The sequence below is a fragment of the Melanotaenia boesemani genome, chromosome 4 (genome assembly GCF_017639745.1).
Source record: "Melanotaenia boesemani isolate fMelBoe1 chromosome 4, fMelBoe1.pri, whole genome shotgun sequence".
In the NCBI taxonomy this organism is placed as follows: domain Eukaryota; kingdom Metazoa; phylum Chordata; class Actinopteri; order Atheriniformes; family Melanotaeniidae; genus Melanotaenia; species Melanotaenia boesemani.
In genome coordinates, this window is record NC_055685.1 from 39,622,602 (window position 1) to 39,648,496 (window position 25,895).

A 25,895-nucleotide genomic window follows, 5' to 3' on the forward strand; every position below is an offset into this window, starting at 1 on the left:
TTACCTGCTGTAGACTGTTGGGTGATGGAATAGAGTAGACTGCCATCCGAGGCCGGGGCATGAATAGGGGAGAAAGAGGTTGAAGTTTTAGACCAGTTCTATAGGCAAAGCTGCTGTCAAGGAAACTAGCCTCAGCTCCAGAATCCACTAAGATCTGTACAGGATGGCAAGAGTGGTCGAAACACAGGGCAGCAGAAAACAGTGTTTTTGTGTGGGGGATTACCTTAGAGGTGCTTGTGGTTGTCAGTACTCCCGCCACTTTCTGTCATGCGCAGTGTTGGGACTAACGCGTTATTTAGTAACGCGTTACAGTAACTACGTTAATTTTACAGTAACTTGCGCTGTAACTAATTAGTTTGTAAAAAGCAGGAACGCGTTACTCGTTATTGTGATTTAAAAAGACTCGTTATTCGCTACTTGAGGATGAGAGAGAGAGAGAGAGAGAGAGAGAGAGAAAGAGGGCATGTGACCGCCAGTCGACATCCAGGTGAATGAAAACAAGAAAACAACCATGGCAGCAGGTGAACACAGCCCAGGCGTGGGCTTTCTATCATGGAAATATGCGCATTATTTTTCTTTTGTGTCAGCAAAAGACAACATGAATATTTTGGTGACCTGTAATCTTTGTGGAGGTTCAAAAACTCTATCCACGCCGAAGACTAGCAATTCCAACCTTCAGAAACATCTTCATCGTAATACTATTGGGTACAATCAAGTTTTTTTTAAATCAAGCAATGTGCCACATCAACTCCAAAATAATGTGTGTGCATTTGTACAAGGTGGGGAACAATAGAAAAGTATCAAAATAGAAGGATAAAATAAATGAGAGGAAAAGAGACATTATCATGTTTGATTTATTATTACACTGCTCTACTGCAGTTGTACATGTATATCACTAGATGGCGCACTGCACTTGTAGTAGGATGGAAAAAAGTTACTTTCTCTAGTAACTAGTTACTTTGAAAGTAATGAGTAACCAAAGTAACTAAGTTACTGTTGGAATGAGTAACTAGTAACTGTAACTAAGTTACTAATTTAAATTAACTTGCCCAACACTGGTCATGCGGGAGATGAAAGTTCAAATCCCAGAGTGATGAATCGCTTTGGAGAAAAGCGTCTGCTAAATAACAGTAATGATGCCAGTAATTTAGTCATATGTTTTAATTTATAAAATATATGTACAGATACATCTGAGACTGGTAGCAGTTAATTTAGTGTTCCAGCTGGGTGGGCGGGGCTGCAGCTGGGTGGGCGGTGCTCCAGCTGGGTGGGCGGGGCAGAGGGACACCATCACTGCTATTAACCAGGTGGACAAGGAGCTGCAGGAAATAAAGGACAGAAATTGGGACAACAATAAAAACATTGTGTAAGAATAAATAACGGAAATCCTCCTCTTGTGTGTTTTGTTAGTGTAGCATCACTTCTAGACCTCCAGCCTCCAGTCTGGTCCCGCTCTGCTGGAATGAAGGACCAAAGCTACTTTCCACACTGACTGCTACATGCTGGCAGCAGACTGGCTCCTTATTTATCTGGATGGATTTATAACATGAAGTTTTGTTTCACAATGACAGAACATGTTTTAGTGGTTGAGCTTCTTATTAACATCATCTCCCTTTTCCTGGAAATCCTGGTTTTCACCCCGAGCGTGGCTCTTAGGAGGATTAATATGAAATGTGTCTTTATTCATTTCTACAAACAGCTTTAATATCTAACATGTGGTGTGGAAGGTGATAGTGGATAGTGGATTCCTCTCACCGCCCACCCAGCTGGAACATCCAGCAACTAGAAAGAAATATTATTTAACACGAAATAAACGGCTACCAGTCTCAGATGTATCTGAACATATTTATTTTATACATTAAAACCAAAGACTCCATTATTGTCATCATTACTGTCATCTAGCAGCTTTTCTCCAGAACGATCTACTGTGGGCTGCAGCGTCTTGTCTAAGGCCCCGACTAGAACATGTTACTGTTCACCGCTGTGGGAATCGAACTTCGGTCTCCTGCATGGCAGCCATATGTTCCGCTCCACCTGCTGCCACTATTCTGTCTTTCTGACATCAGTAATGTCCACACCGTGCCCACCAATTAAACATTTTTATGTTTTCCAACGTGGTCCATCATGATCTCTGTCTCACACTGCGAATAATTTTACTTCTTCCCTCTTTTTCCCTCCCGAACCATCATGGAAATGATGTGATGAATATGTATTACAGGCGTCCACCTGACTATTTATAGCCACCATGTGGGCGGGGCAAGGTGTTCCTCCACATTCCTCCATTTATGAGCGGAAACAGGCGTAGGACGTGCATGGGCACGCTTTGATAAATCTGAAAGTAGAAGTGCGCAGCATTTCGTTTTTGCGGCGCAGATGCCGCCTGTAGTTTGCTCGTGGTCTCTGGAAAGAAGCAGGCCAGTCTTTGACATGAAAATCACACAGATCCATCTGGGCTCTCACATCCCGTATCTCAGGTGTGTTGAGCTGATCACCTCCTTTACACTGCGACCTGAAACAATTCTTTATTCAGTCTGTGTGCATGTGCTTTATTTACAGACATTAGAAAAGAAGGTGCTCAAACACACACGAGTAAAAATAAAGTGGGTGGTGGAATGTGAGCGGTGATAATGAGTGAAGAGATAAACTCCATCACCTCCCGCTGGAAACTGCTGGGAAACCACTGGGGGGAACTTTCAGTGTTTCATGCATCTGAATCTATGAAAAGTTCATTCAGCAGTCACTGCTGGAAAGTTTCAGTCTGGTTGTGGACCTAGACCTGGACCTGGACCTGAAGTGGGCTTTGCAGACCGCAGTCCTCCTGATACAGTTCAGGGTTTGGTGGACATTACCTCGGCCTTGGACACTTCTGATCATATTTACCGGATTTGTTGGAGATTGTTTTATTATTACCGTTTCAACCTGTACGGGCCTGTTCTGGGCACACTGCTGTTCTTGTTAGTTAATTAAACCAGTCCAGTTTAATTTCATATGAAATTTATGCTGAAGAAATCCGGAACAGCTATTTCGACAATCCGAAATGGTTATCTGATCATTATTTCCATTTAAACTCTGTTAAGGCACACTAGCTACATTTACAACAGATTTTTAATCGGAATGCTTCTGATGTGTAATGTTGACTCATTCAGAAGATTTATTCTTTTCATTTCGAGAATTTCGACCGTTGAGACGCTCAATAATCCTTAACTGAAACGTAGTATCCGCCACAGCCCAGCTCTGTTTGCTGCCACCAAGTCTTTCCTGAAACTCACCTCGTCTGGTTCAAGCATGCGCAGAAACAACATCCACCACAGAAACACAGATGACTGGTTTTCAACCGGACCAGAGTTCACTTCGTGGAGTAGGGAATATTTCTATGATCTTGTAAGTCTTGAGTCAGTCTTCCTTTGTGTTTCGCTGGAAAGATGCCAGCTTACCCAGAGATCTGCAACCCTGGTCCTCAAGGCCCACCATGCTGCAGGTATTACATGTTTCCCTGCTGCAACACACCTGATTCAAACTGAATGGATCTCTGACAACCTCTGCACATTTCTGCTATCGAGCCATTAATAGAATCAGGAAACACTGAATAGCTGAAGGACAGTGGGTCTTGAGGACTGGAACAGTGAATCCCAGCGCTCCCTGCTAAATTTCATTGTATTAATCTACAATGAAAGTAAAGGAATCGGAACATCTGTGATTGGTCAGATGCTGCAAACTCTGCCCCATTTAGAATAGAATAGAATAGAATAGAATAGAATAGAATAGAATAGAAATACTTTATTAATCCCTTCGGAGAGCCCTCAGGGAAATATGAGTACGCACAGATGAAGATAGAAAAAGAGACATCCTGGGTATGTTTGTCCATTCAGGGACTTCAGCTCACCCCAAGTTTACAGTTTGCTGCATTTAGGGACATCGCTTCACCCCACGTTCACAGCAACTTCCTGCTGTGTTCAGGGACATCAGTTTATCCCAGGACTGCACCCACTTCCTGCTGTGTTCAGGGACATCAGTCCATCCCACGACTGCACCAACTTCGTGCTGCGTTCAGGGACATCATTTCATCCGACGACTACACCAACTTCCTGCTGCATTCAGGGACATCAGTTCATCCCACAACTACACCAACTTCCTGCTGCGTTCAGGAACATCAGTTCATCCCACGACTACACCAACTTCCTGCTGCGTTCAGGGACATCAGTTCATCCCAAGACTACACCAACTTCCTGCTGCGTTCAGGGACATCAGTTCATCCCACGACTACACCAACTTCCTACTGCGTTCAGGGACATCAGTTCATCCCACGACTACACCAACTTCCTGCTGGGTTCAGGGACATCAGTTCATCCCACGACTACACCAACTTCCTGCTGCGTTCAGGGACATCAGTTTATCCCACGACTGCACCAACTTCCTGCTGCGTTCAGGGACATCAGTTCATCCCACGACTACACCAACTTCCTGCTGCAAAGCAGCATCTATTTACACGTCATCACTGACTTCCAGTAAGCTGGACTAGAATCATCATATAGGTTGGAATAGAAATTTTCTTCTAATTTATGTGGAATTTATCAAGGTTTTCCACAACCTCATGATTTTATCAGGTTAATCTAACTTCTATAAACTCACATCATTCCAGCTAATGAAACTCTCTCATGTTAATAAAAGCTTCTCTTCTTGAGGCAGATTATTTTGAGTTTAAACAACAGAACTGAAGATTCTAGGAAATAGAAACAGTGAAACAGGATGCGGTCCATCACCTTAATCAGCTGTTTTATGCTAGTTTTTCCTTTTCTGTGTTAGCATCTGTGTGCTGAAGCCAACCACCGGTGTGGAACTTTACATCCCCTCCAGGTTTCTGCTTGTCACCTTGTCAGTGTGGAAAATCATGCTGTGATGGATGTCATGTGTTGGGGATGGAAGGGGGACACTTATCCCAACATTCCTGTCTCTCTGTGGGTGCTGGCGTCACCACGCTGCCATTAGCTGTTAGCCGTTATCTCCCCCGAGTGTCGGCAGAGACAAGGAGCTGCTGGATGGCCCCGGGCCCCGCAGAGCCTTGTATGGCCATGGCCCGCTGGGAGAGGGAAGATAAGCAGCACTCATCCAGCTACGTGCACAACAATGTGTGTTTCTGTTAAATTTAGAGCAGTTATCAGACACAGCTCTCCCTCCTCAGCACATTCTCTTCTTCTGCAGCTGCTGCACCAGGACCAGAGGTGAGTCCTGAACTAGCCAGCACAAAAATCCAGTTCCTTCGGCAGGACCAGGATCTCCATCACCTAAGGAGATTTCATTACTTGAAATCTTGCTGGTTCTGGTCTAGGATATGATGTTCTGGTCTAGGATGTGATGGTTCTGGTTCAGGATATGATGGTTCTGGTCTAGGATATGATGTTCTGGTCTAGAATATGATGGTTCTGGTCTAGGATATGATGTTCTGGTCTAGGATATGATGTTCTGGTCTAGGATGTGATGTTCTGGTCTAGGATATGATGGTTCTGGTCTAGGATATGATATTCTGGTCTAGGATATGATGTTCTGGTCTAGGATGTGATGTTCTGGTCTAGGATGTGATGTTCTGGTCTAGGATATGATGTTCTGGTCTAGGATATGATATTCTGGTCTAGGATATGATGTTCTGGTCTAGGATGTGATGTTCTGGTCTAGGATGTGATGTTCTGGTCTAGGATATGATGGTTCTTGTCTAGGATATGATATTCTGGTCTAAGATGTGATGGTTCAGGTCTAGGATGTGATGTTCTGGTCTAGGATATGATGGTTCTTGTCTAGGATATGATATTCTGGTCTAAGATGTGATGGTTCAGGTCTAGGATGTGATGGTTCTGGTTCAGGATCTGATGGTTCTGGTCTAGGATGTGATGTTCTGGTCTAGGATGTGATGTTCTGGTCTAGGATGTGATGGTTCTGGTCTAGGATGTGATGTTCTGGTCTAGGATGTGATGTTCTGGTCTAGGATGTGATGGTTCTGGTCTAGGATGTGATGGTTCTGGTCTAGGATGTGATGGTTCTGGTCTAGGATATGATGGTTCTGGTCTAGGATGTGATGGTTCTGGTCTAGGATGTGATGTTCTGGTCTAGGATATGATGGTTCTGGTCTAGGATGTGATGGTTCTGGTCTAGGATGTGATGGTTCTGGTCTAGGATGTGATGGTTCTGGTCTAGGATGACCCCTGCTGCAGCTCATGAGCTCTGCAGGATGTTACGTGAACGCTGCTGCTTAATGTGGAGGTGAAGTTACATTACAGTCATTTAGCTGACTTTTCATCCAAAGAGACTTACAGGTGTTAGGTTAGGCAGTAGCATTGCCTAAGGACCCAACTGGAAAGTGTTAATAAACATCCTCTGGGGGATTTAAACCCTGGTCTCCCAGACTAGAGACTGATGCTCTGCCAACTGAGCTAACCAACTACCACACCAAGTTGCACCTGCAGGACTGAGTTATGTGGTTGTTTTAGTTTTGTAACTGTGATGTTATTTCCATGGAGACAAATTTTCAGTGTCACATCAGTTCAACAGGAACAAACTAACAGCAGCTGTTTAACCTTTACAAACCTCCAGCAGGTCTCTGAGCTCTACCTCCTCCTCCACCAGGAGCGGTGGTGTGTAGCTCTGTGGGGTAAATGTGATGGATATTTTAACCTTTAGCTGATCTACAACGTTTTCCAGCATTTCTATCCGTCCAGGAGGTTTACAATCCAGCCACTAAATGTAGTTTTATTCAGAGACTCTATCTGGTAAATCCACAATGATCCATGATAACAGCATTATTTATCACATTTCACCATAAAAACATCACCATCACTACTATGTTGCTAAGAGACCTCTATTTAGACCTGGACATGACGATGAAGCCACTTCCTGTCAGACTTTCCACCAATCAGAGAGCTTAGATTGACGGTAACGTCCAATCAGGAGCAGCCAAAGATCAACCAGTGAGCAGAAAGTTCTATGTGTGTGTGAAAAGAAGAAAAATAATGCTCCTCTATGGCTGGAATAAAGCCAAGAAGACGTTTCTGATGCACGGTGGCGCCACAAAGCAGCTGAGCTGGAGTTGGTTTAGTGAGGATAGCAGGTAAATAGTAGCAGGAATAACTGGAAATGAGGAAAAAGTGGAAACATGGAAATAGTTTCTGTTGTGTGTTTGTTTCAATAACAATATTTTTTCTCCTGAAAGCCAAGACTTGAGAGAACGATGAGATGAGAAAAGGTTTGGTCACTGTTGATCTGTGTGTTATTTCTACAAAGTTCTGTTAGTAATAAATTCTGCTTTCTTCTTCTGGTCGACCTTTATGCTGCTACATCTATTCATACATTCATTTTACATCATTTTACCTCCCAGTCTGACAGCTGGGAAACATCATGATGCTACTGGGATTAAAAGCTCCAGAAATCAGTTCTTTAGCTAACTTGTGGTCACATGATCAGACCCACAATCAAGTGTCAGTCAGTTTCCCCAAAACCCGCCAAACAAGAAGAGCTCCTGTTCCTGTCCTCGGCACCTGTTACCATAGAATATCTGTTTAGGAGCAGCACGGTGGTGGTTAGCACCACAGCCTCACAGCAAGAAGGTTGCTGGTTCGAGTCCCAGGTTCTCTCCAGGTTCTCCAGCTTCCTCCTACCGTCCAAAGACCTGATGTTAGGTTAGTTGGTCTCTAAATTCCATCTAAATAAAGTGTGTGTGTGTGCGAACGGTTGTTTGTCTATCTGTGTCGGTCTTGCGATGGACTGGTGACCTGTCCAGGAGGAATATTCTCTGCATTCAGTCTTTTTATGTTTGTAGAACCATGAAAATATATTTTAGCAACCTCCTGGACAGATGATGATGATGATCATCATGAGATGGGAAGATGAGGATGATGAAGGCTGAGAGAAGTCAGATGACTGGATGTTACAGGATGCATTTCCCTCCTGAACTTCTCACAGAGTTTTTGTTTCAGCCCCAAAAGTCAAAATGATGCGAAAATGTAGAAAAAACATTCAGAGGAGAAAAAGAAGAAGAAGAAGAAGAAGAGTGTGGGTGATGTAATGATGAGCCTGAGAAAGGGCTGGAGAGCTGTCGGATGTTTACATGAATTCATCTCCTCTTCGTCAGACACGTTGAGGCTGGACGGAGGGCTGAGGAAGAGGAGAAAGAGGAGGAAGAGGAGGGAGGGAAGATGAGGGAGGGGTTTAGTGCTGTTGTCTCTCATCAGGGTGAGTTTCTGCTGCTTGTCAGCTGAGGAAGACGTGGACGGTTTCTTCTTCTCGGCTTCTGATCCAGGATGAAAACTCTGCTCATGATTTCATGGAGATTCTGATCTTTTACGTCCTCCGTTAACCCCACGGTGTCTCTGTCGGACGGTGGAAGTCTTTCAGTGTCGGTAGGTTTCTGATTCACATCTTTGACACATTTAGATTCCAGATGTGAAAGATCTGAGCTCCTGGTGGTGAGACGCAGTTATTTCATTACATCTAAGATGAAGGTTAAAGTTGAATTAAACTAAATTTAAAATGAGAATCAGTTTTTCTGTTTCACTGTACTGTGGAATCTAAAACAGGGATTAGAGATCAGGTTTAGATTTCCTTTTCTAAATGTATAAATTAATTATTCAATTTCTTAAGATGATTTAATAATAAAGCAAATGTAGTAAATTTGCTAAATTAAATATTCTGATTTATTTTATTTAATCTTTAACCACAGGACCTTGTTGAGATTAACTCTTTCATGCATTAATAAAACACACAGACAGTATTTTACTGTAATACTTTTTTGTTTCTTAATTATATTTGCCTTGTATTTATTTTATAGTTTTCTATCAAATTTTTATAAAATAATATATTTTTATAATTCTATTATTATAAAAATATTCTATAAAAATGGAGGCAAACTTGGTTATTCTAATTCCTGTTCAGTAATATATTTAATTAAAGCCGCAAGCGGCATCCGACGGGTCCGAGCGTCCTGGACCCCGCCACCCGTGTCATACACCTTTTCCTAGCATGGTAGGTAACCTGGTAACATGGTACGTAACACAGTAAAACGTCCAGCTGAGAATCTGAAATGTTGATATACCTAGGTAGCATTTTTTGCTAGCATGCTAATTTGCTAGCTAACATGCTATGTTACCATGGCAACAGGTCTTGTAATGTGTTAAGGACCCAACGTGTATGAATCCTGTGAAGTTTGGTGCAGTTCCCATGTATTCCTATGGAGATATGAGCAAACAGTGTTTCACGGCGAGAAGGCATTTTTCCGTCGGTTGCCACGGTAACACGCTTTCTCCTATTAGAAAGATTTGAATAGCGTTTGGTCCCCAACTTGTCAGGAAGCTTCCCACCAAGTTTGGAGTCAGTCGCACGAATCCCCTCAGACTAGTTCGTTCAAATATGACGTGTATAAAGTGCAAAAAAGGGCCAAAAAATGGCAGCACACGCCAAGATGGCGGGCACGCCGTTTCCATGGCAACAGGTGTTTAATTGACTTTTTTGTTCGACTCGGGGTGTTACACGTGTGTGCCAAGTTTTGTCTTCATACGTCAAAGTAGACTTTCGGGGCCCCATTCATTTGGCCATTTTTTTGGTGTCTAGGTGGCGCTGTTGAGCCAATTTTGCATTGAAGTGTATGCGGACCTTAGAATATTGCAATTTTTGCCGGGCTTGAGGTGTGTGCCAAATTTCACAACTTTTCATGGGTGTTTAGGGGGTCATATTTGGGGTCGAAGCGCTTAGGAGGAGAAGGAGAAGAATAAACATTTCAGGAACAATAGGGTCCTTCCATACTTCGTATGGCTCGGACCCTAATTATTCTTCAGTGTCACTGAAATGGTTCATTTACAAATATACCATCCTCACCCATCGATATACTGGAAAGCAGCTTTCAAACAGGAAACAAAAGTGTTAAAATCTCTTTTCCAGGTTGAGATGGCAGCAGTTACACATTTTACAAACACACAAAAACACACATTCAGTAAATTAAGAATAAACTAAAATTCCCAAATCAATCAGAATATCCAGAAACAGGTCGTGACAGCCTCTTCAGGGTCTTTGAGCACACCCATAAAACAGCATAAAACAAAGCAGCACCACCAGAAACCACCGGGGGCAGTGTTGAGCAGTGTAACTGACGAGCAACCAGGGAATGGAACAAAGAAGAAGCTGTGATCACCATTCTCACCATGCTTGTTATCTTCCGACGTCAGAACTCTGAACTCTGCACTGCCCTCTGGTGGATATACTGGCTAACAACCATGCTAACGTAGAGGATGCATGGAGAGTATGAGGGCAGTGACATTTGATGACGTTTAACATGGACTAATTATTTAATTATGTAAAAGGAGGAGGAGAAATTAGGCATTAAACAGATTAGAGAGTCATTAAACCTCATTTTTATAGTTTTAACCAACTCATTAATATTAGCATTAGCATAAATGGTCTGTATTTATGTAGAACTTTTCATACAAGGGTTAGGGGTTAGGGTTAGACTGGATCGAACTGGATCATGATTGAGTAGCTTTTGCAGAAATAAAGCAAAGGTCCCTGTTAACACTTGTTGAACTTGGTAGTTTGGATTTGGGGCTGGACTTCAGCCATGTTCATGTTTACATCCTCCATAGCAGATCAGATCCACACAAGTCAGCGCACAAACTGGAAAACTGAGGACTGGTTTCTGTGTCTTGCAGGTTGAAGGAAGCTGAATTGTCACAATGAGGCGAAGAGGAACCTTTTCACTGTTCAACTCTCAGCTGCTTCTCTGGGTGACCATCATCTCAACACAGTTTCTGCATGCAGCAGCAGGTGGTTCAGCTCTGGCTCTTCAGTCCAACAACACTGTCAGCAACCACACCAAATGTGGCGGCAGCACCGAATGCATCGAGGGCGTTATCCTGCCGCTGTGGAAGCCGGTCAACCCCCCCTTCACAGACCGCCTGGCCAGAGCCACCATTTATTTTGTGGGTTTGGCTTACATGTTCCTGGGAGTCTCCATCATCGCAGATCGTTTCATGGCCTCCATCGAGGTCATCACTTCGCAGGAAAGACGGATCACCATCAAGAAACCAAACGGTGAGAAGATCACCACAACGGTTCGCATCTGGAACGAGACGGTGTCCAACCTGACCTTGATGGCACTGGGATCATCTGCACCTGAGATCCTTCTGTCAGTTGTGGAAGTTTGTGGTCACAACTTTGATGCAGGTGAACTGGGTCCCAACACCATCGTAGGAAGTGCCGCCTTCAACATGTTTGTCATCATCGGCCTTTGCGTGTCCGTCATCCCTGATGGCGAGATCAGGAGGGTGAAGCACCTGCGGGTTTTCTTCGTCACCGCCACCTGGAGTGTCTTTGCGTATACCTGGCTCTACCTGATCCTGGCCGTCTTCTCTCCAGGGGTTGTTGAGATATGGGAGGGGCTTCTCACACTCTTCTTCTTTCCCTTTTGTGTTGGATTTGCTTATGTGGCCGACCGCAGACTTCTTTTCTACAAATATGTGTACAAACGGTACCGACCTGGGAAGCGGAAAGGAATGATTATCGAAACCGAGGGAGAGCCAGAACTTCCCTCAAAGGTTGACATCGAAATGGACGGTAAAACGCTGAACTCTCATGGAGAGGACTTGATGGTTGGAGAGGCAGGGTTTGAGATGAAAGAGCTAGATGAGGAGGAGGCTCGCCGAGAGGTGGCTCGAATCCTGAAAGAGCTGAAACAGAAACATCCCGAGAAGGAGACAGAGCAGTTGATGGAACTCGCAAATTACCAAGTTTTAGCCCAGCAGCAGAAGAGCCGAGCTTTTTACCGCTGTCAGGCAACCAGGATCATGACCGGAGCAGGAAACATCCTGAAGAAGCACGCCGCTGAGCAGGCCAGGAGAGCCGCCCAGCATAACATCTGCTCCGAGGTGTCGCTGAATAACTTCTCCTCTAAGGTCTTCTTTGACCCGGGGACCTACCAGTGTCTGGAGAACTGTGGCAGTGTGGCGCTCAATGTGGTCCGTAAAGGTGGAGACCTAACAAGCACCGTCTCTGTGGATTACCGGACGGAAGACGGTACGGCAAATGCCGGTTCAGACTACCAGTTCACAGAGGGAACTATTGTCTTCAAACCAGGCGAGAACGAAAAGGAAATCCGCATTGATATTATTGATGATGATATTTTTGAGGAAGACGAGCATTTCTTGGTTCACCTGACCAATGTGAGGGTCGTATCAGAGGACGCTAATGGCCACAATGCTAACCACGTGGAAGCTCTGGCAGGGTTAGGGTTGCCGTGCACAGCAACCGTCACCATCTTTGACGATGACCATGCTGGGATCTTTACGTTCGAGGAGCCAGTGATGACTGTTAGTGAGAGCATCGGGATGATGGAGGTGAAGGTCTTCCGGACCTCAGGAACTCGAGGCGTTGTGGTGGTCCCATACAAAACCATAGCGGGGACGGCTAAAGGAGGTGGAGAGGACTTCGAGGACACTCATGGAGTCCTGGAGTTTGAGAATGATGAAATCCTGTAAGTACAAATCTTCACCACAAATATCCACTACTTAGTGATAAAGAGTCACAAAAACCAAAAACAATTTTATGTTCTGATTGTTGTTTGATGTATTTTTGGTGGAAACTATATTTAATGTCAAGACTTGAACATGACGCTGTTGTATTTTCATGTCTTAAAGCACGTCACAATAAACTAGTGCTGGCAATGATTGTCACCAAAGTCCCTTTACAACAAAGACATGAATTCAGTCCAAAGATTTGAGTTACTAAAATATTTATCGATGAGGAGGAGCTCATGCCAAAGTTGAAAGCTGCACATGAAAAAGGATATATGGCCGAACTCAGACCTGACAGGCTGAGCCTCCACCCTCTCACCAGGTATGCCCGCATTAACGAATCTTCCAAAACTTTTATGACGAACACAATCACATCACAACACAAACAACCAGAGTGGCTCCAGTATCGTACATATTAACATAAACAGACTCAGAAACAAACAAATGATGTCACGGTAAGGCTGTTTGAACATAAACCTGCTATTTCAGAAGCTCATCTGGACTCTTCCTTTAATGATACTGAGTTTGATATAACAGGTTAGAACATTTACAGTAATATTAGAAACCGATGTGGTGGGGGAGCAGCTGTTATGTTCAGGATCACGTGCGTGTGAAAATATGTACTGATATGATGGAATACAGCATTGAAATATGATGGCTGCAGGCTCATCTGCCTCACCGGACCCCCATAGTCCTAGGCTACTATTACAGACCACCGAGCACTGATAATGAACATCTTGATACAATCTGTGACATGCTGGATAATAATACTGTGGTGGGTCAGGATATTTACTTTATGGGAGATGTTAACATTGACTGGTTTGCTCCAAATTGTCCTCTGAAGACCAACATGCAACCTGCAACAAATGCATGTGGACTCACTCCAGTCAGAAATAAACCCACTTGAACATGTTTGAAGGATGATGGCACCAAGACATCTACCTGCATGGATCATATTTTTACTGATTCAGTAAAAGTAAAAAGTCAGTGCCCATCGGCAGTAGTGACCATAACCTGATCACAGTTGTTAGGAACACTACAGGACGTAGACCAGGACCTGAGCTGCTCTGTTAATAGTGTGAAAGAAATCTGTTGGCAGCAAATAATCCGGAAATTTCCTGCTGAAGTTTAATCATTTATAGCCTCTGGTGGAGAAACATGTACCTTTAAGGAGGTTTACTGTCAGGAATGCCACAACACCCTGGTTAGACACCGAAATGATAGAAGCTACGAAAATGAGCGATCAAAAGAAAAAAGCTGAAATTATTACAGGAAATAAATGGGACCGAGACTTCTACAGGAAAATGAGAAACTCTGTTACTAAACAGAAAAAAAGGAAAACATTTTAAAACTCAGTTAAGGAGCTAGGAAATTATGCAAAAATATGGAATATTACACAATCTGACAGGTAGGAAAACAAACCCAGTTCATCTGTCCTGGAGGTGGATGGACAGTTCAGAACTCTGCCCAGGGAAAATACTGATTATTTAAATGATTATTTTATTAGCAAACCAGAAAAACTAAGAGAAAATATATGTAATCTAAGTTATGATGTATCTCACCTATTAATAAGAAATGAAATTATGGAGAGGAGGAGCTCCAAGTTCAAACTGGTAAATGTAAACATTGCACCTGGAATTCGCTTTAAAAAGGGCTTTTTCACATCACCTGTGTTAGCGTATTTGCTTTTGCATACTGCAGCACTGACGGTGGACGACATCATCATCATCATTATGGCGTAAAACATTTCTGATTATATGACCTAAATATCTAACTTTGTTCAGCACATTAAAATTTACGTCTGGTTCTGCCTGGTTCCAGCAGTCGTGACATCACTCTTTTTAGGATTATTTATGATGTCATGCTGCACACTATGACTTGCACAGACTGGGAGAAGGTGCAGGAAACCAGTACTTTGACCAAGTCATCTGCACACATCAGATGATTGATAGGATGACCCCCCACCTTACATCCAGTTTCACGTTCATTTACCTTCTTCGAGAGATCATCCATGTACATATTAAAGAACATGTGACAGTACGCCACCTTGACGAGCCCAGTCCACATTTAGCCTAATCACACTAATCAATGGCTCATAGTTTTTACGCCCCACCAGGTGTTCTACCGCGCTCTATTCCCATACTCAGATCAGCGGTCGACTCTCCTGCTCTGTAAAAAGCTCTACTAGCACAACTAAGTTGGTCTAAATGCTGTTTAGATAACACGTCTCTTGTAAAGCCAGGACATCAGTGTCCTCCATGAGTCTATCAGTAATTCAGCGTCGCAAATGCCTTGCGGCCCAACAATAACTTTCTTCCTCTTGGCTGCAAGCGTCCTCTGTCGTGATTTGAACTGTAAAGAAACATTTCCATGAACACATTTTAGACGCTGACGGCTTTAAAACCGACTCCATGCAGATGATATCGTTCTATCCTGCTCAAGTCCCATCGCTCTGCTGGTTTCCAATGGATGCACTTCTCTCCAGCAATCCAACTCCAAAGGTTTTATGTCCAAGCTTTACAACCGTACTTCCAAGATGCATAGCTTTCCTTTGAATACTATCAGAACTGCTTTGGAGCAGATCAAAACTTTACTTTTATTGATAACTCGTGGGAACTGGTCCTCAAGCCCATACAGTTTTCTTCCATATGTGCCAGTCATGCTCTTTTACTACTGAAAATAGTTCATCAAATTCATATCTCTAAAACCAGCTCATATGGACCCTGATGTCACCCCAGCTCGCCTCCACGCCTGGTAGTCCTGACCTGCTTTAATTCAATTTTGGACATTTTATTATCAATATATTTCAGAAGACCTTAACCATCACCTTGTCCCTCACCCTTTGACAGCTATCGCTGGGTTACCTGCAAGTTTTTCTAAGCCCAAAGTGCCAGCTTTAACCTCGCTGGGACATTTTATTAAAATGGGGGATTCCACTCCTCCATCTTCTTTGCACTGGGTCAGACACACTATGAACCTTTTAAATTTAGAGAAAATCCATCTCACCACACAAGGAACATAGATTTAATAGAGTTTGGCCCCACTGACTCTCTTTGAGAAACCCACAATGATTATTTCTGAATGGCTTTTTTTCTGTATCTGAAATGTGTCTTACTTGACCTCAGTGCTGCATTTGATTCAGTCGACCACAATATATTACTCCCGACTGGAGAACTGGGTGGCCTCTCTGGCGCTACACTGGTTTAAATCTTATTTAGAGAACAGGAAGTACTTTGTGTCAATAGGTAACTTTACATCTGAACAGACAAGAATTACATGTGAAGTTCCCCAAGGTTCCATCCTGGGGCCTCTTCTATTTAACATCTACATGCTCCCACTGGCACAGGTCATAAAGAACAACATTAGTTAACATAGCTACGCAGATGACACACAGATTTATATTACAATGTCCCTGTTCAGGCTCTTGGTAAATGTATTGAGGAGATTAATGACTGAATGTGTCTGAACTTTCTTCACTTAAACAAAACTAAACTAAGGTGATGGTTTTTGGAGCCAAAGAGAAACGATTAAAGGTCACCACAGAACTTCAGTCTGTACACCTAAAAACCACCAACCAGACCAGAAATCTGGTCTAGTGATGGACTCAGACCTAAACTTTGAGAACCACATGAAGGGAACCACAAAATCAGCCTACTATCAGCTTAAGAACATATCAAGGGTAAAAGATGTGATGTCTCAGCAGGACCTGGAAAAACTAGTCCAGCTTCCATCTTTAGTAGGCTTGAGTATTCTAACAGTGTTTTTACAGGTTCTACCTAAAACATCAGTCAGACAGCTGCAGCTGATCCAGAACTCTGCTGCTCCAGTCCTCACTAAGACCAAAAAAGTGGACCACATCAGTCCAGCTCTGAGGTCTTTACACTGGCTGCTGGTCCATCAGAGGATAGACTTTAAAGTTCTGCTGCTGGTCTAGAAAGCTCTGAATGGTTTAGGACCAACGTACATCAGAGACCTCTTGACCCAGTATGAACCTACCAGAACCCTCAGGTCATCTGGATCCAGGTTCTTATCAGTTCCAGAGTCAGAACCAGACATGGAGAAGCTGCATTCAGCTTCTATGCTCCACATGTCTGGAACAAACTCCCAGAAAGCCTCAGATCAGCTGAAACACTCAGTTTATTTAGATCCAGGTTAAAGACCCACCTGTTCTCTGCTGCATGGACTACTTTTTATTTACAGTCCAGATCTGGATCTGGTTCTTTAAGCTGGAATCATGTTTTAATATTGTCTTTCCCCACACTGGAACTTTATTTCTTGCATTTTATCTATTTTATTTTAGATTCTTTCCTCAGTTTTTATTTCATTAATTGCATTTCTTTTAATCTTTTTTTAATGCTCTTGTGTTGCTTTCTGCTCCTGCTGGAATGTTTTATGTAAAGCACTTTGAATTGTCTTGTACATGAAATGTGCTATACAAATAAATTTGCCTTGCCTTACCTAAAAGAACATCTGCCACTCTACAACTGCACTATCCTCATGTGACTGATTCATTCAGGTTTACATTCCTCACATAGTTTCTGCAGGCCGACTCTTTCCATGTCTGTGGCTGGAATGGAATGACAACACTTTTATTTCCAGATCACAAACGAGAAGATGGCATGCACTCTCCTTCTGTTTCTGCTTATTAATGAGGATGGAGGCGCTCCCCAGCTCTCTGCAGAATCTACAGATCGTCCACCACCAAAGTTACTCCTGAAATTCCTCAGAGTAAACGATGTCCCCAGAAATGTCAGATTCACATCCAGATGATCCACTGGCCGATTCAATACTTACTGATGGCGCGTTAGCGGCGCTGGTTCATGTTACCGTCAACATTAACTCTTCTGCATCGGGGTGCTCTGGTCTCAAACCTGAACCAAAAATCCTGAACAGAACATGAATAAAAACTGTTCTCACCTGTTTCATGTTGAAACAAACAGATTTACATGCAAACCTCTGGCCTAGTTCACTCTGAGTGTCATGTTGGGTGGTGCTCAGGCTTCATCATCATGACTGGCTGCAAAGGTGAAGGTTTAAAGGAATGGTCTCCATTTTACACGGGAGTTGTAACCTAAGCGGGGTTTTGCCTGGCATCTTTCAGACTTAGTTCTTTTAAGTGAGTCCAGTGCCTCATCCTGCAGGTCCAGTTTGAGCTCAGACTGTTTGTAGAGCGTGGTGTTGTGCAGGATGCTGATATATGAAGAAGTGAAAGTAGCCTGGTACGCACATAACGATTTTTGGGCTGTTTTTGTCCAGATTTTACCTCTTCCCGACCTCGGACAGCAAAAGCCTGATCATCATGAGATTTCTCTGTCCAACCATCGTTTGGTCTGCGGTTAAGAGCCAATTTGTCCCAATAATCCGCTCCAAAATGGGTCGTAGTCGACAATCAGGAACATTGAACATGTTAAATATTTCAGAGACGACTTCTGAGGAACTCCGATGACTCATGCATTTTGACTGCGTGGATGGTGACGTGGTACAGAATGCAGCCAATCAGAGAGCAAGCCGGTAGTTGCTATGGTTCTTCTTTGTTTTATGCCGGTTGTTGCTATGGTTCTTCTACGTTTTTTGCCGGTTGTTGCTATGGTTCTTCTTTGTTTTATGCCGGTTGTTGCTATGGTTCTTCTACGTTTTTTGACGGTTGCTGCTATGGTTCTTCTTTGTTTTATGCCGGTTGTTGCTATGGTTCTTCTTTGTTTTATGCCGGTTGTTGCTATGGTTCTTCTACGTTTTTTGCCGGTTGTTGCTATGGTTCTTCTACGTTTTTTGACAGTTGTTGCTATGGTTCTTCTTTGTTTTATGCCGGTTGTTGCTATGGTTCTTCTTTGTTTTATGCCGATTGTTGCTATGGTTCTTCTACGTTTTTTGCCGGTTGTTGCTATGGTTCTTCTACGTTTTTTGCCGGTTGTTGCTATGGTTCTTCTTTGTTTTTTGCCGGTTGTTGCTATGGTTCTTCTACGTTTTTTGCCGGTTGTTGCTATGGTTCTTCTTTGTTATTTGCAGGTTGTTGCTATGGTTCTTCTTCATTTTTTGCAGGTTGTTACTATGGTTCTTCTACGTTATTTGCCTGTTGTTGCTATGGTTCTTCTAAGTTTTTTGCCGGTTGTTGCTATGGTTCTTCTTTGTTTTATGCCGGTTGTTGCTATGGTTCTTCTTCGTATTTTGCAGGTTGTTGCTATGGTTCTTCTTTGTTTTATGCCGGTTGTTGCTATGGTTCTTCTACGTTTTTTGCCGGTTGTTGCTATGGTTCTTCTTTGTTTTATGCTGGTTGTTGCTATGGTTCTTCTACGTTTTTTGCAGGTTGTTGCTATGGTTCTTCTTTGTTTTATACCGGTTGTTGCTATGGTTCTTCTTTGTTTTTTGCAGGTTGTTGCTATGGTTCTTCTACGTTTTTTGCCGGTTGTTGCTATGGTTCTTCTTTGTTTTTTGCCGGTTGTTGCTATGGTTCTTCTACGTTTTTTGCCGGTTGTTGCTATGGTTCTTCTTTGTTATTTGCAGGTTGTTGCTATGGTTCTTCTTCATTTTTTGCAGGTTGTTACTATGGTTCTTCTACGTTATTTGCCTGTTGTTGCTATGGTTCTTCTAAGTTTTTTGCCGGTTGTTGCTATGGTTCTTCTTTGTTTTATGCCGGTTGTTGCTATGGTTCTTCTTCGTATTTTGCAGGTTGTTGCTATGGTTCTTCTTTGTTTTATGCCGGTTGTTGCTATGGTTCTTCTACGTTTTTTGCCGGTTGTTGCTATGGTTCTTCTTTGTTTTATGCTGGTTGTTGCTATGGTTCTTCTACGTTTTTTGCAGGTTGTTGCTATGGTTCTTCTTTGTTTTATACCGGTTGTTGCTATGGTTCTTCTTTGTTTTTTGCAGGTTGTTGCTATGGTTCTTCTACGTTTTTTGCCGGTTGTTGCTATGGTTCTTCTTTGTTTTTTGCCGGTTGTTGCTATGGTTCTTCTATGTTTTTTGCCGGTTGTTGCTATGGTTCTTCTTTTTTTTATGCCGGTTGTTGCTATGGTTCTTCTTCATTTTTTGCAGGTTGTTACTATGGTTCTTCTACGTTATTTGCCGGTTGTTGCTATGGTTCTTCTAAGTTTTTTGCCGGTTGTTGCTATGGTTCTTCTTTGTTTTATGCCGGTTGTTGCTATGGTTCTTCTACGTTTTTTGCCGGTTGTTGCTATGGTTCTTCTTTGTTTTATGCTGGTTGTTGCTATGGTTCTTCTTTGTTTTTTGCAGGTTGTTGCTATGGTTCTTCTTTGTTTTATGCCGGTTGTTGCTATGGTTCTTCTTTGTTTTTTGCAGGTTGTTGCTATGGTTCTTCTACGTTTTTTGCCGGTTGTTGCTATGGTTCTTCTTTGTTTTATGCCGGTTGTTGCTATGGTTCTTCTTTGTTTTATGCCGGTTGTTGCTATGGTTCTTCTTTGTTTTTTGCAGGTTGTTGCTATGGTTCTTCTTTGTTTTTTGCAGGTTGTTGCTATGGTTCTTCTTTGTTTTTTGCAGGTTGTTGCTATGGTTCTTCTACGTTTTTTGCCGGTTGTTGCTATGGTTCTTCTTTTTGTACGTTTTTTGCTGGTTGTTGCTATGGTTCTTCTTCTACGTTTCAACGTTTGTCCGGCTCGGAGGACTAGATTGTAGATGAGTTGTTGGACTGCATCGTCGTGTGTGTGTTGTTCCGTGATTACATTTTCAGAGCACACCACACACAGTACGATCATAACTGATTTTTTTATCTTCATGTGTGAGGTCTCGACCAGATAAATAATCTCATAAGATTAAAAAAAATCATTATGAGTGTACCATCCTTTAGTCTGCTGATATAAAGATTAGACAAAGTTGGTTGTGTCGGAGCCACGGCTCTTTCAGTTTTCACATTCAAATCTGTGGCTTTAATATTCATCGAATCAGTTCCCTCTACGAAAGGAGGAAACAGATTACCGCCTGTATTTATGAGCTTTCACCTAATAAATGCCACCGTGCATCAGAAACGTCTTCTTGGCTTTATTCCAGCCATAGAGGAGCTTTATTTTTCTTCTTTTCACACACACATAGAACTTTCTGCTCACTGGTTGATCTTTGGCTGCTCCTGATTGGACGTTACCGTCAATCTAAGCTCTCTGATTGGTGGAAAGTCTGACAGGAAGTGGCTTCATCATCATGTCCAGGTCTAAATAGAGGTCTCTTAGCAACATAGTAGTGATGGTGATGTTTTTATGATGAAATGTGATAAATAATGCTGTTATCATGGATCATTGTGGATTTACCAGATAGAGTCTCTGAATAAAACTACATTTAGTGGCTGGATTGTAAACCTCCTGGACAGGATAGAAATGCTGGAAAACTTCTGTAGATCAGCTAAAGGGTTAAATATCCATCACATTTACCCCACAGAGATACACACCACCGCTCCTGGTGGAGGAGGAGGTGGAGCTCGGGGAGACCTGCTGGAGGTTTAAAGGTTGATGTTTGGAACAACATTAGAACTGAACAACTTTAAAAACAATTTTTTAAATTACATTGATCAACATGAGCACAAAGTCAGTCATTTCTAATAAAAGATGAAGTTTAATCTCTTATATCTTTATTTTATCTTTGGAGTTTGTGACAGTCGATGAATAAGTAGTGTTAGAGGACAGTTTTCTGATTGGCAGAAAACCGGCTGTGATGGAATTATGATTCTCACAGTTTGGTTTGGGATCATGTTTATTCCAGGCCTTCATCTCATCCAAACGTAGCTGCTCTGTGAGACGGGAGCTTCACTCTGCTGCTGTTTATGTGGACTGAAGAGCTTTAGTCTGAAGAGATTCCAGTGTTTACCCACACTTTACTCGCTGATGTCTGAGTTTAATTTTCATCAAACCATCAGCAGATCAGTTTGTCTTAGTGCCTCTCTTACAGTCTGACAGAGAGTTTTTTACAGAATGATGGTTTTCTGTGGACATTTATCCAAGTGGACTGTGCAAAAATCCTGTTTCATCCTGTTCCTGTTTCTCTACAGGACAGCAGGACAGGGCTGCTGCTGGCCTTTTTGGGGCCCTACTTACAACAATTCTAACTCTTTAAATTGTAGTTTGATTCCTTAATGTCGCTTTTCGTTAAGTTACATTAACCACATTACAGAATATGATGATACATTTTGTGATGTTAAGGTTTTATTTTCTAGATAAATAATTAAACTAAAATCAGCTCCATTACAGTCATGAGCAAAAAATATTCAAAAGTTAAATTTTAATACTTCCTTACAAAGAATTGTTCCACATGCACTAACAGCCAGAATATTGGCCAGAATGAGGAAAAAATGGACCAAAATGTCCAAGATAATGGATCGGGTTAAATGTTCTCTTATTGTTCTCAAAATTAATCCTAACTTAACCTTTATTTATACAGGTTCATCCCACTGAGACCTCATGTTGCATCTGCAAGAAAAAAATTCTGTTGCTACAGTGCTGATATTTACAGAGTGTCATTGAACACGTCACAAGCTCAGCAATCACTAACCTGTCAATCAAAGTGACCAGTTCCTCTGAAACTGGTCCCGTACCAGGACTGCACTGGAAATGAAGGAAAGGCCTTCAGAAAGCTGAAGAACTACTGATCATGACCACTTTGAAAGATCAAAGTGAAAAAATGAGGACTAGACCAGGACTCTGGACCAGGCCTATGCACCAGGACTCTGAACCAGGACTATGCACCAGGACTCTGGACCAGGCCTATGCACCAGGACTCTGGACCAGGCCTATGCACCAGGACTCTGAACCAGGCCTATGCACCAGGACTCTGAACCAGGCCTATGCACCAGGACTCTGAACCAGGACTATGCACCAGGACTCTGGACCAGGCCTATGCACCAGGACTCTGAACCAGGCCTATGCACCAGGACTCTGGACCAGGCCTATGCACCAGGACACTGAACCAGGCCTATGCACCAGGACTCTGAACCAGGCCTATGCACCAGGACTGTGGACCAGGACAACATAAAGACTATTTAGCTAACAAGCTAAAGTTTAAGTCTAGGAGTTTTTACCATCACTTCTTCCAGTGATGCTTCATTCAGTCCCATCAGATAACTTTATTTACACAGCAGCTACGAACACGGAAAGTTTAAACAGACAGGAAGTCTCTGTCCTCGGTCCAGCATGCAGACTTCTTCACTCCAGGAAAACCAAGGTGGGGATTTTGGCCTCTGTAGATACCTGCAGGAGAAGCTTGATTAGAACATCTTTCCTTCTGTGGCTTGTTCATGTTGTGAACTCAGAAAGACCAGGTACTGTTGTAGAAGCCGGGTCAGGACACCTCCGTGCTGTGAGTCAGGCTCCTCTGCGACTGGGACAGAACAGTAAATCCTAGTTAAAGCAGCTGTTTGCTAGCAGAGTTTCAGATGTTGGTGCTGTTAGTCCAAACGGAGTGTGGGCAGATAAACATCCTGCTGCTCGCTTCCATATTAGGCCAGCCTGCCTCCAGCCGCTCAGCATCCTGCTCTCCATCCAGCTTCGGCCCATAAAGCCGACAGATGACTGCAGCCTGTTTCAGCCGGAGACGATGGGGGAGGTGGCCGGTTGTAAAAGAGCAGAGATAATACGCAGACTTACTGTTTGGATGTTGCTCCTGCAGCTCCACTAATCACAGCTCCATATTTTGACATTAAAACAGCTCTGTGTTCTTCCAACAGCAACTTTTCAGCTTCTATATTTTTAGATTGAAGCGTCCCAAACTCCAAAATGACTCAGTGAGAGACTGCCGAGAGGAAGCTAATATCTCTGTCTGAACAACTTTGAATACGACTCTAAGGGTAGATCTGCAGAAAAATCTGCAGGTAGATCAAAGACCTCTCTGGAAACCCTGGAGATGGTTGTGGGTGAAAATCCCAGTAAATACTCAGACCAGCAACCATGACACATTCAAAGTCTCTGAAATCCCCTTTTCTTCCTCATTCTGATGCTCAGTGTGAACTTCAGCAGGTCGTCTTCGCCATGTCTACATGCTGCCGTGTGATTGACTGGTTGGATGAACAGCTGGAGCTGATAAGGTGGATGATGAGGACGGTGGAGGCTCACATCCTCCAGCATCATAAAGTCCAAAGAGAGACATTATTCAGATTTGCACTAACTTTTATGTTTGATCCGACTTGTTTGTTTGTTTGTGTTCAGCTCACAGAAATCAGTTATTTCCTGTTTAATACAGAATATAACTGTTATTTTAGGGTAAAGAATATGTACATTAAAGATAAAAAAACAGATAAAACTCTACCCACAAACACAAACAACATGGTTGAAGCTGGACGGAGACCTGGGAGGACCCAGCAGGACCCAGCAGGACCCAGCAGGACCCAGCCGAAGCTTCCAGCTGCTGACGTTCAATAAGCATAAACATTTTGATGCTGCCCCGGATCTGACCAATCAGAACACAGCCAAGCTGAAGGCAGAGAAAACAAACAAACACAGTCTGTGTCAGAGTTCTGAGGATCATCCGACTCGTCTTGAATTAAACCTAAAACTGATCTGAAGTTATCACCTCTACATATATTCCATTAAACCAACGTTGTATTTGGGACCAAACTGGAGCTTCACAGGTTTCTTTAAGTCACCAAACATCTGCAACTAATCCAGATGCTCTTCTTTGTGTTTTTACTGCTTTAATTCAGATTCTTGCACATTTTAATAGATTTATTACCATTAAAAATTATATTTTGTGTAATGAATGACAGCAGGTGAGGAGCAGAGGCAGAAATGTGCAGGAGCAATGTTTTATTTTCCATTAAATTCAGGAAAGGGAACCACACAAGACAGGGATAAACCACAAAGACCTGACAGGGAAGAACTGAAAGCACGGGGTGTATGTACACAGGGGAACAAACTGAGAACAGGTGGAGTCGATCAAAATCAAAGCAGGTGAGCTAATGAGCCAGAAACAGAAAACACAGCGCATGAGGGAAAACTGAACTAAACACAACAAAAACCAGAAAAAAAAACAAAATCACGACAGAACTAAAACACAATAAGAGCGTGAAAATTGACAATTTGGTTATTTTCAGTTTAAGAAAGTCAGAAAATATTATTTTAATTATTTGATCATATTTTAAAGATTTTTTCACATTATTTTCATTTGGGTAAATTATCAACATAGTTAATTATAATTTTCTAATAATTTCTTTTAAGTATGAATGTTCATGAGTTTTATTCATGTCTCAAAGAAAGCTGGTATTAAAAATATTAATTAACATGATAACTGGATTTCCAAACCTGGAGAATCCTGGAAAACCTGGAGTCTGACCCAGATCTAAGATCAGCTAAATCCCAACTTTAATTACAATAGAGCTTTTATGATGATGATGATGATGATTAAAACTATGATGACCATCCATCCATCCATCCATCCATCGATCCATCATCCATCATCCATCCATCCATCCATCCATCCATCCATCCATCCATCCATCATCCATCATCCATCCATCCATCCATCATCCATCATCCATCATCCATCATCCATCCATCCATCCATCATCCATCCATCCATCCATCCATCCATCCATCATCCATCATCCATCCATCCATCATCCATCATCCATCATCCATCCATCCATCATCCATCCATCCATCCATCCATCATCCATCCATCCATCCATCCATCCATCCATCATCCATCCATCCATCCATCCATCCATCCATCCATCCATCCATCCATCATCCATCATCCATCCATCCATCCATCATCCATCCATCCATCCATCCATCCATCATCCATCATCCATCCATCCATCCATCATCCATCCATCCATCCATCCATCCATCCATCATCCATCATCCATCCATCCATCATCCATCCATCCATCCATCCATCCATCATCCATCCATCCATCCATCCATCATCCATCCATCCATCCATCCATCCATCCATCATCCATCCATCCATCCATCCATCCATCCATCCATCATCCATCATCCATCCATCCATCCATCATCCATCCATCCATCCATCCATCATCCATCATCCATCATCCATCCATCCATCCATCCATCATCCATTCATCCATCCATCCATCCATCCATCCATCATCCATCATCCATCCATCCATCCATCATCCATCCATCCATCCATCCATCCATCCATCCATCCATCATCCATCATCCATCATCCATCCATCCATCCATCATCCATCCATCCATCCATCCATCATCCATCATCCATCCATCCATCATCCATCATCCATCCATCCATCCATCCATCCATCATCCATCATCCATCCATCCATCCATCATCCATCATCCATCCATCCATCATCCATCCATCCATCCATCATCCATCATCCATCCATCCATCCATCCATCCATCCATCCATCCATCATCCATCCATCCATCCATCAT

General features: G+C 42.7%; 1 protein-coding gene across 1 annotated transcript in view; it reads left to right on the top strand.

The window, feature by feature from the left end:
* The first annotated feature begins 8,259 nt into the window (after window positions 1-8,259).
* Window positions 8,260-25,895, top strand: part of LOC121638251 (sodium/calcium exchanger 1-like) — a 58,286-nt gene continuing 40,650 nt past the window's right edge. The window contains exons 1-2 of the mRNA XM_041982911.1: window positions 8,260-8,384; window positions 10,683-12,502. Coding sequence (XP_041838845.1) covers window positions 10,707-12,502 — 1,796 coding nt within the window. The 5' untranslated portion in view covers window positions 8,260-8,384; window positions 10,683-10,706. The remainder of the gene's footprint in view (window positions 8,385-10,682; window positions 12,503-25,895) is intronic.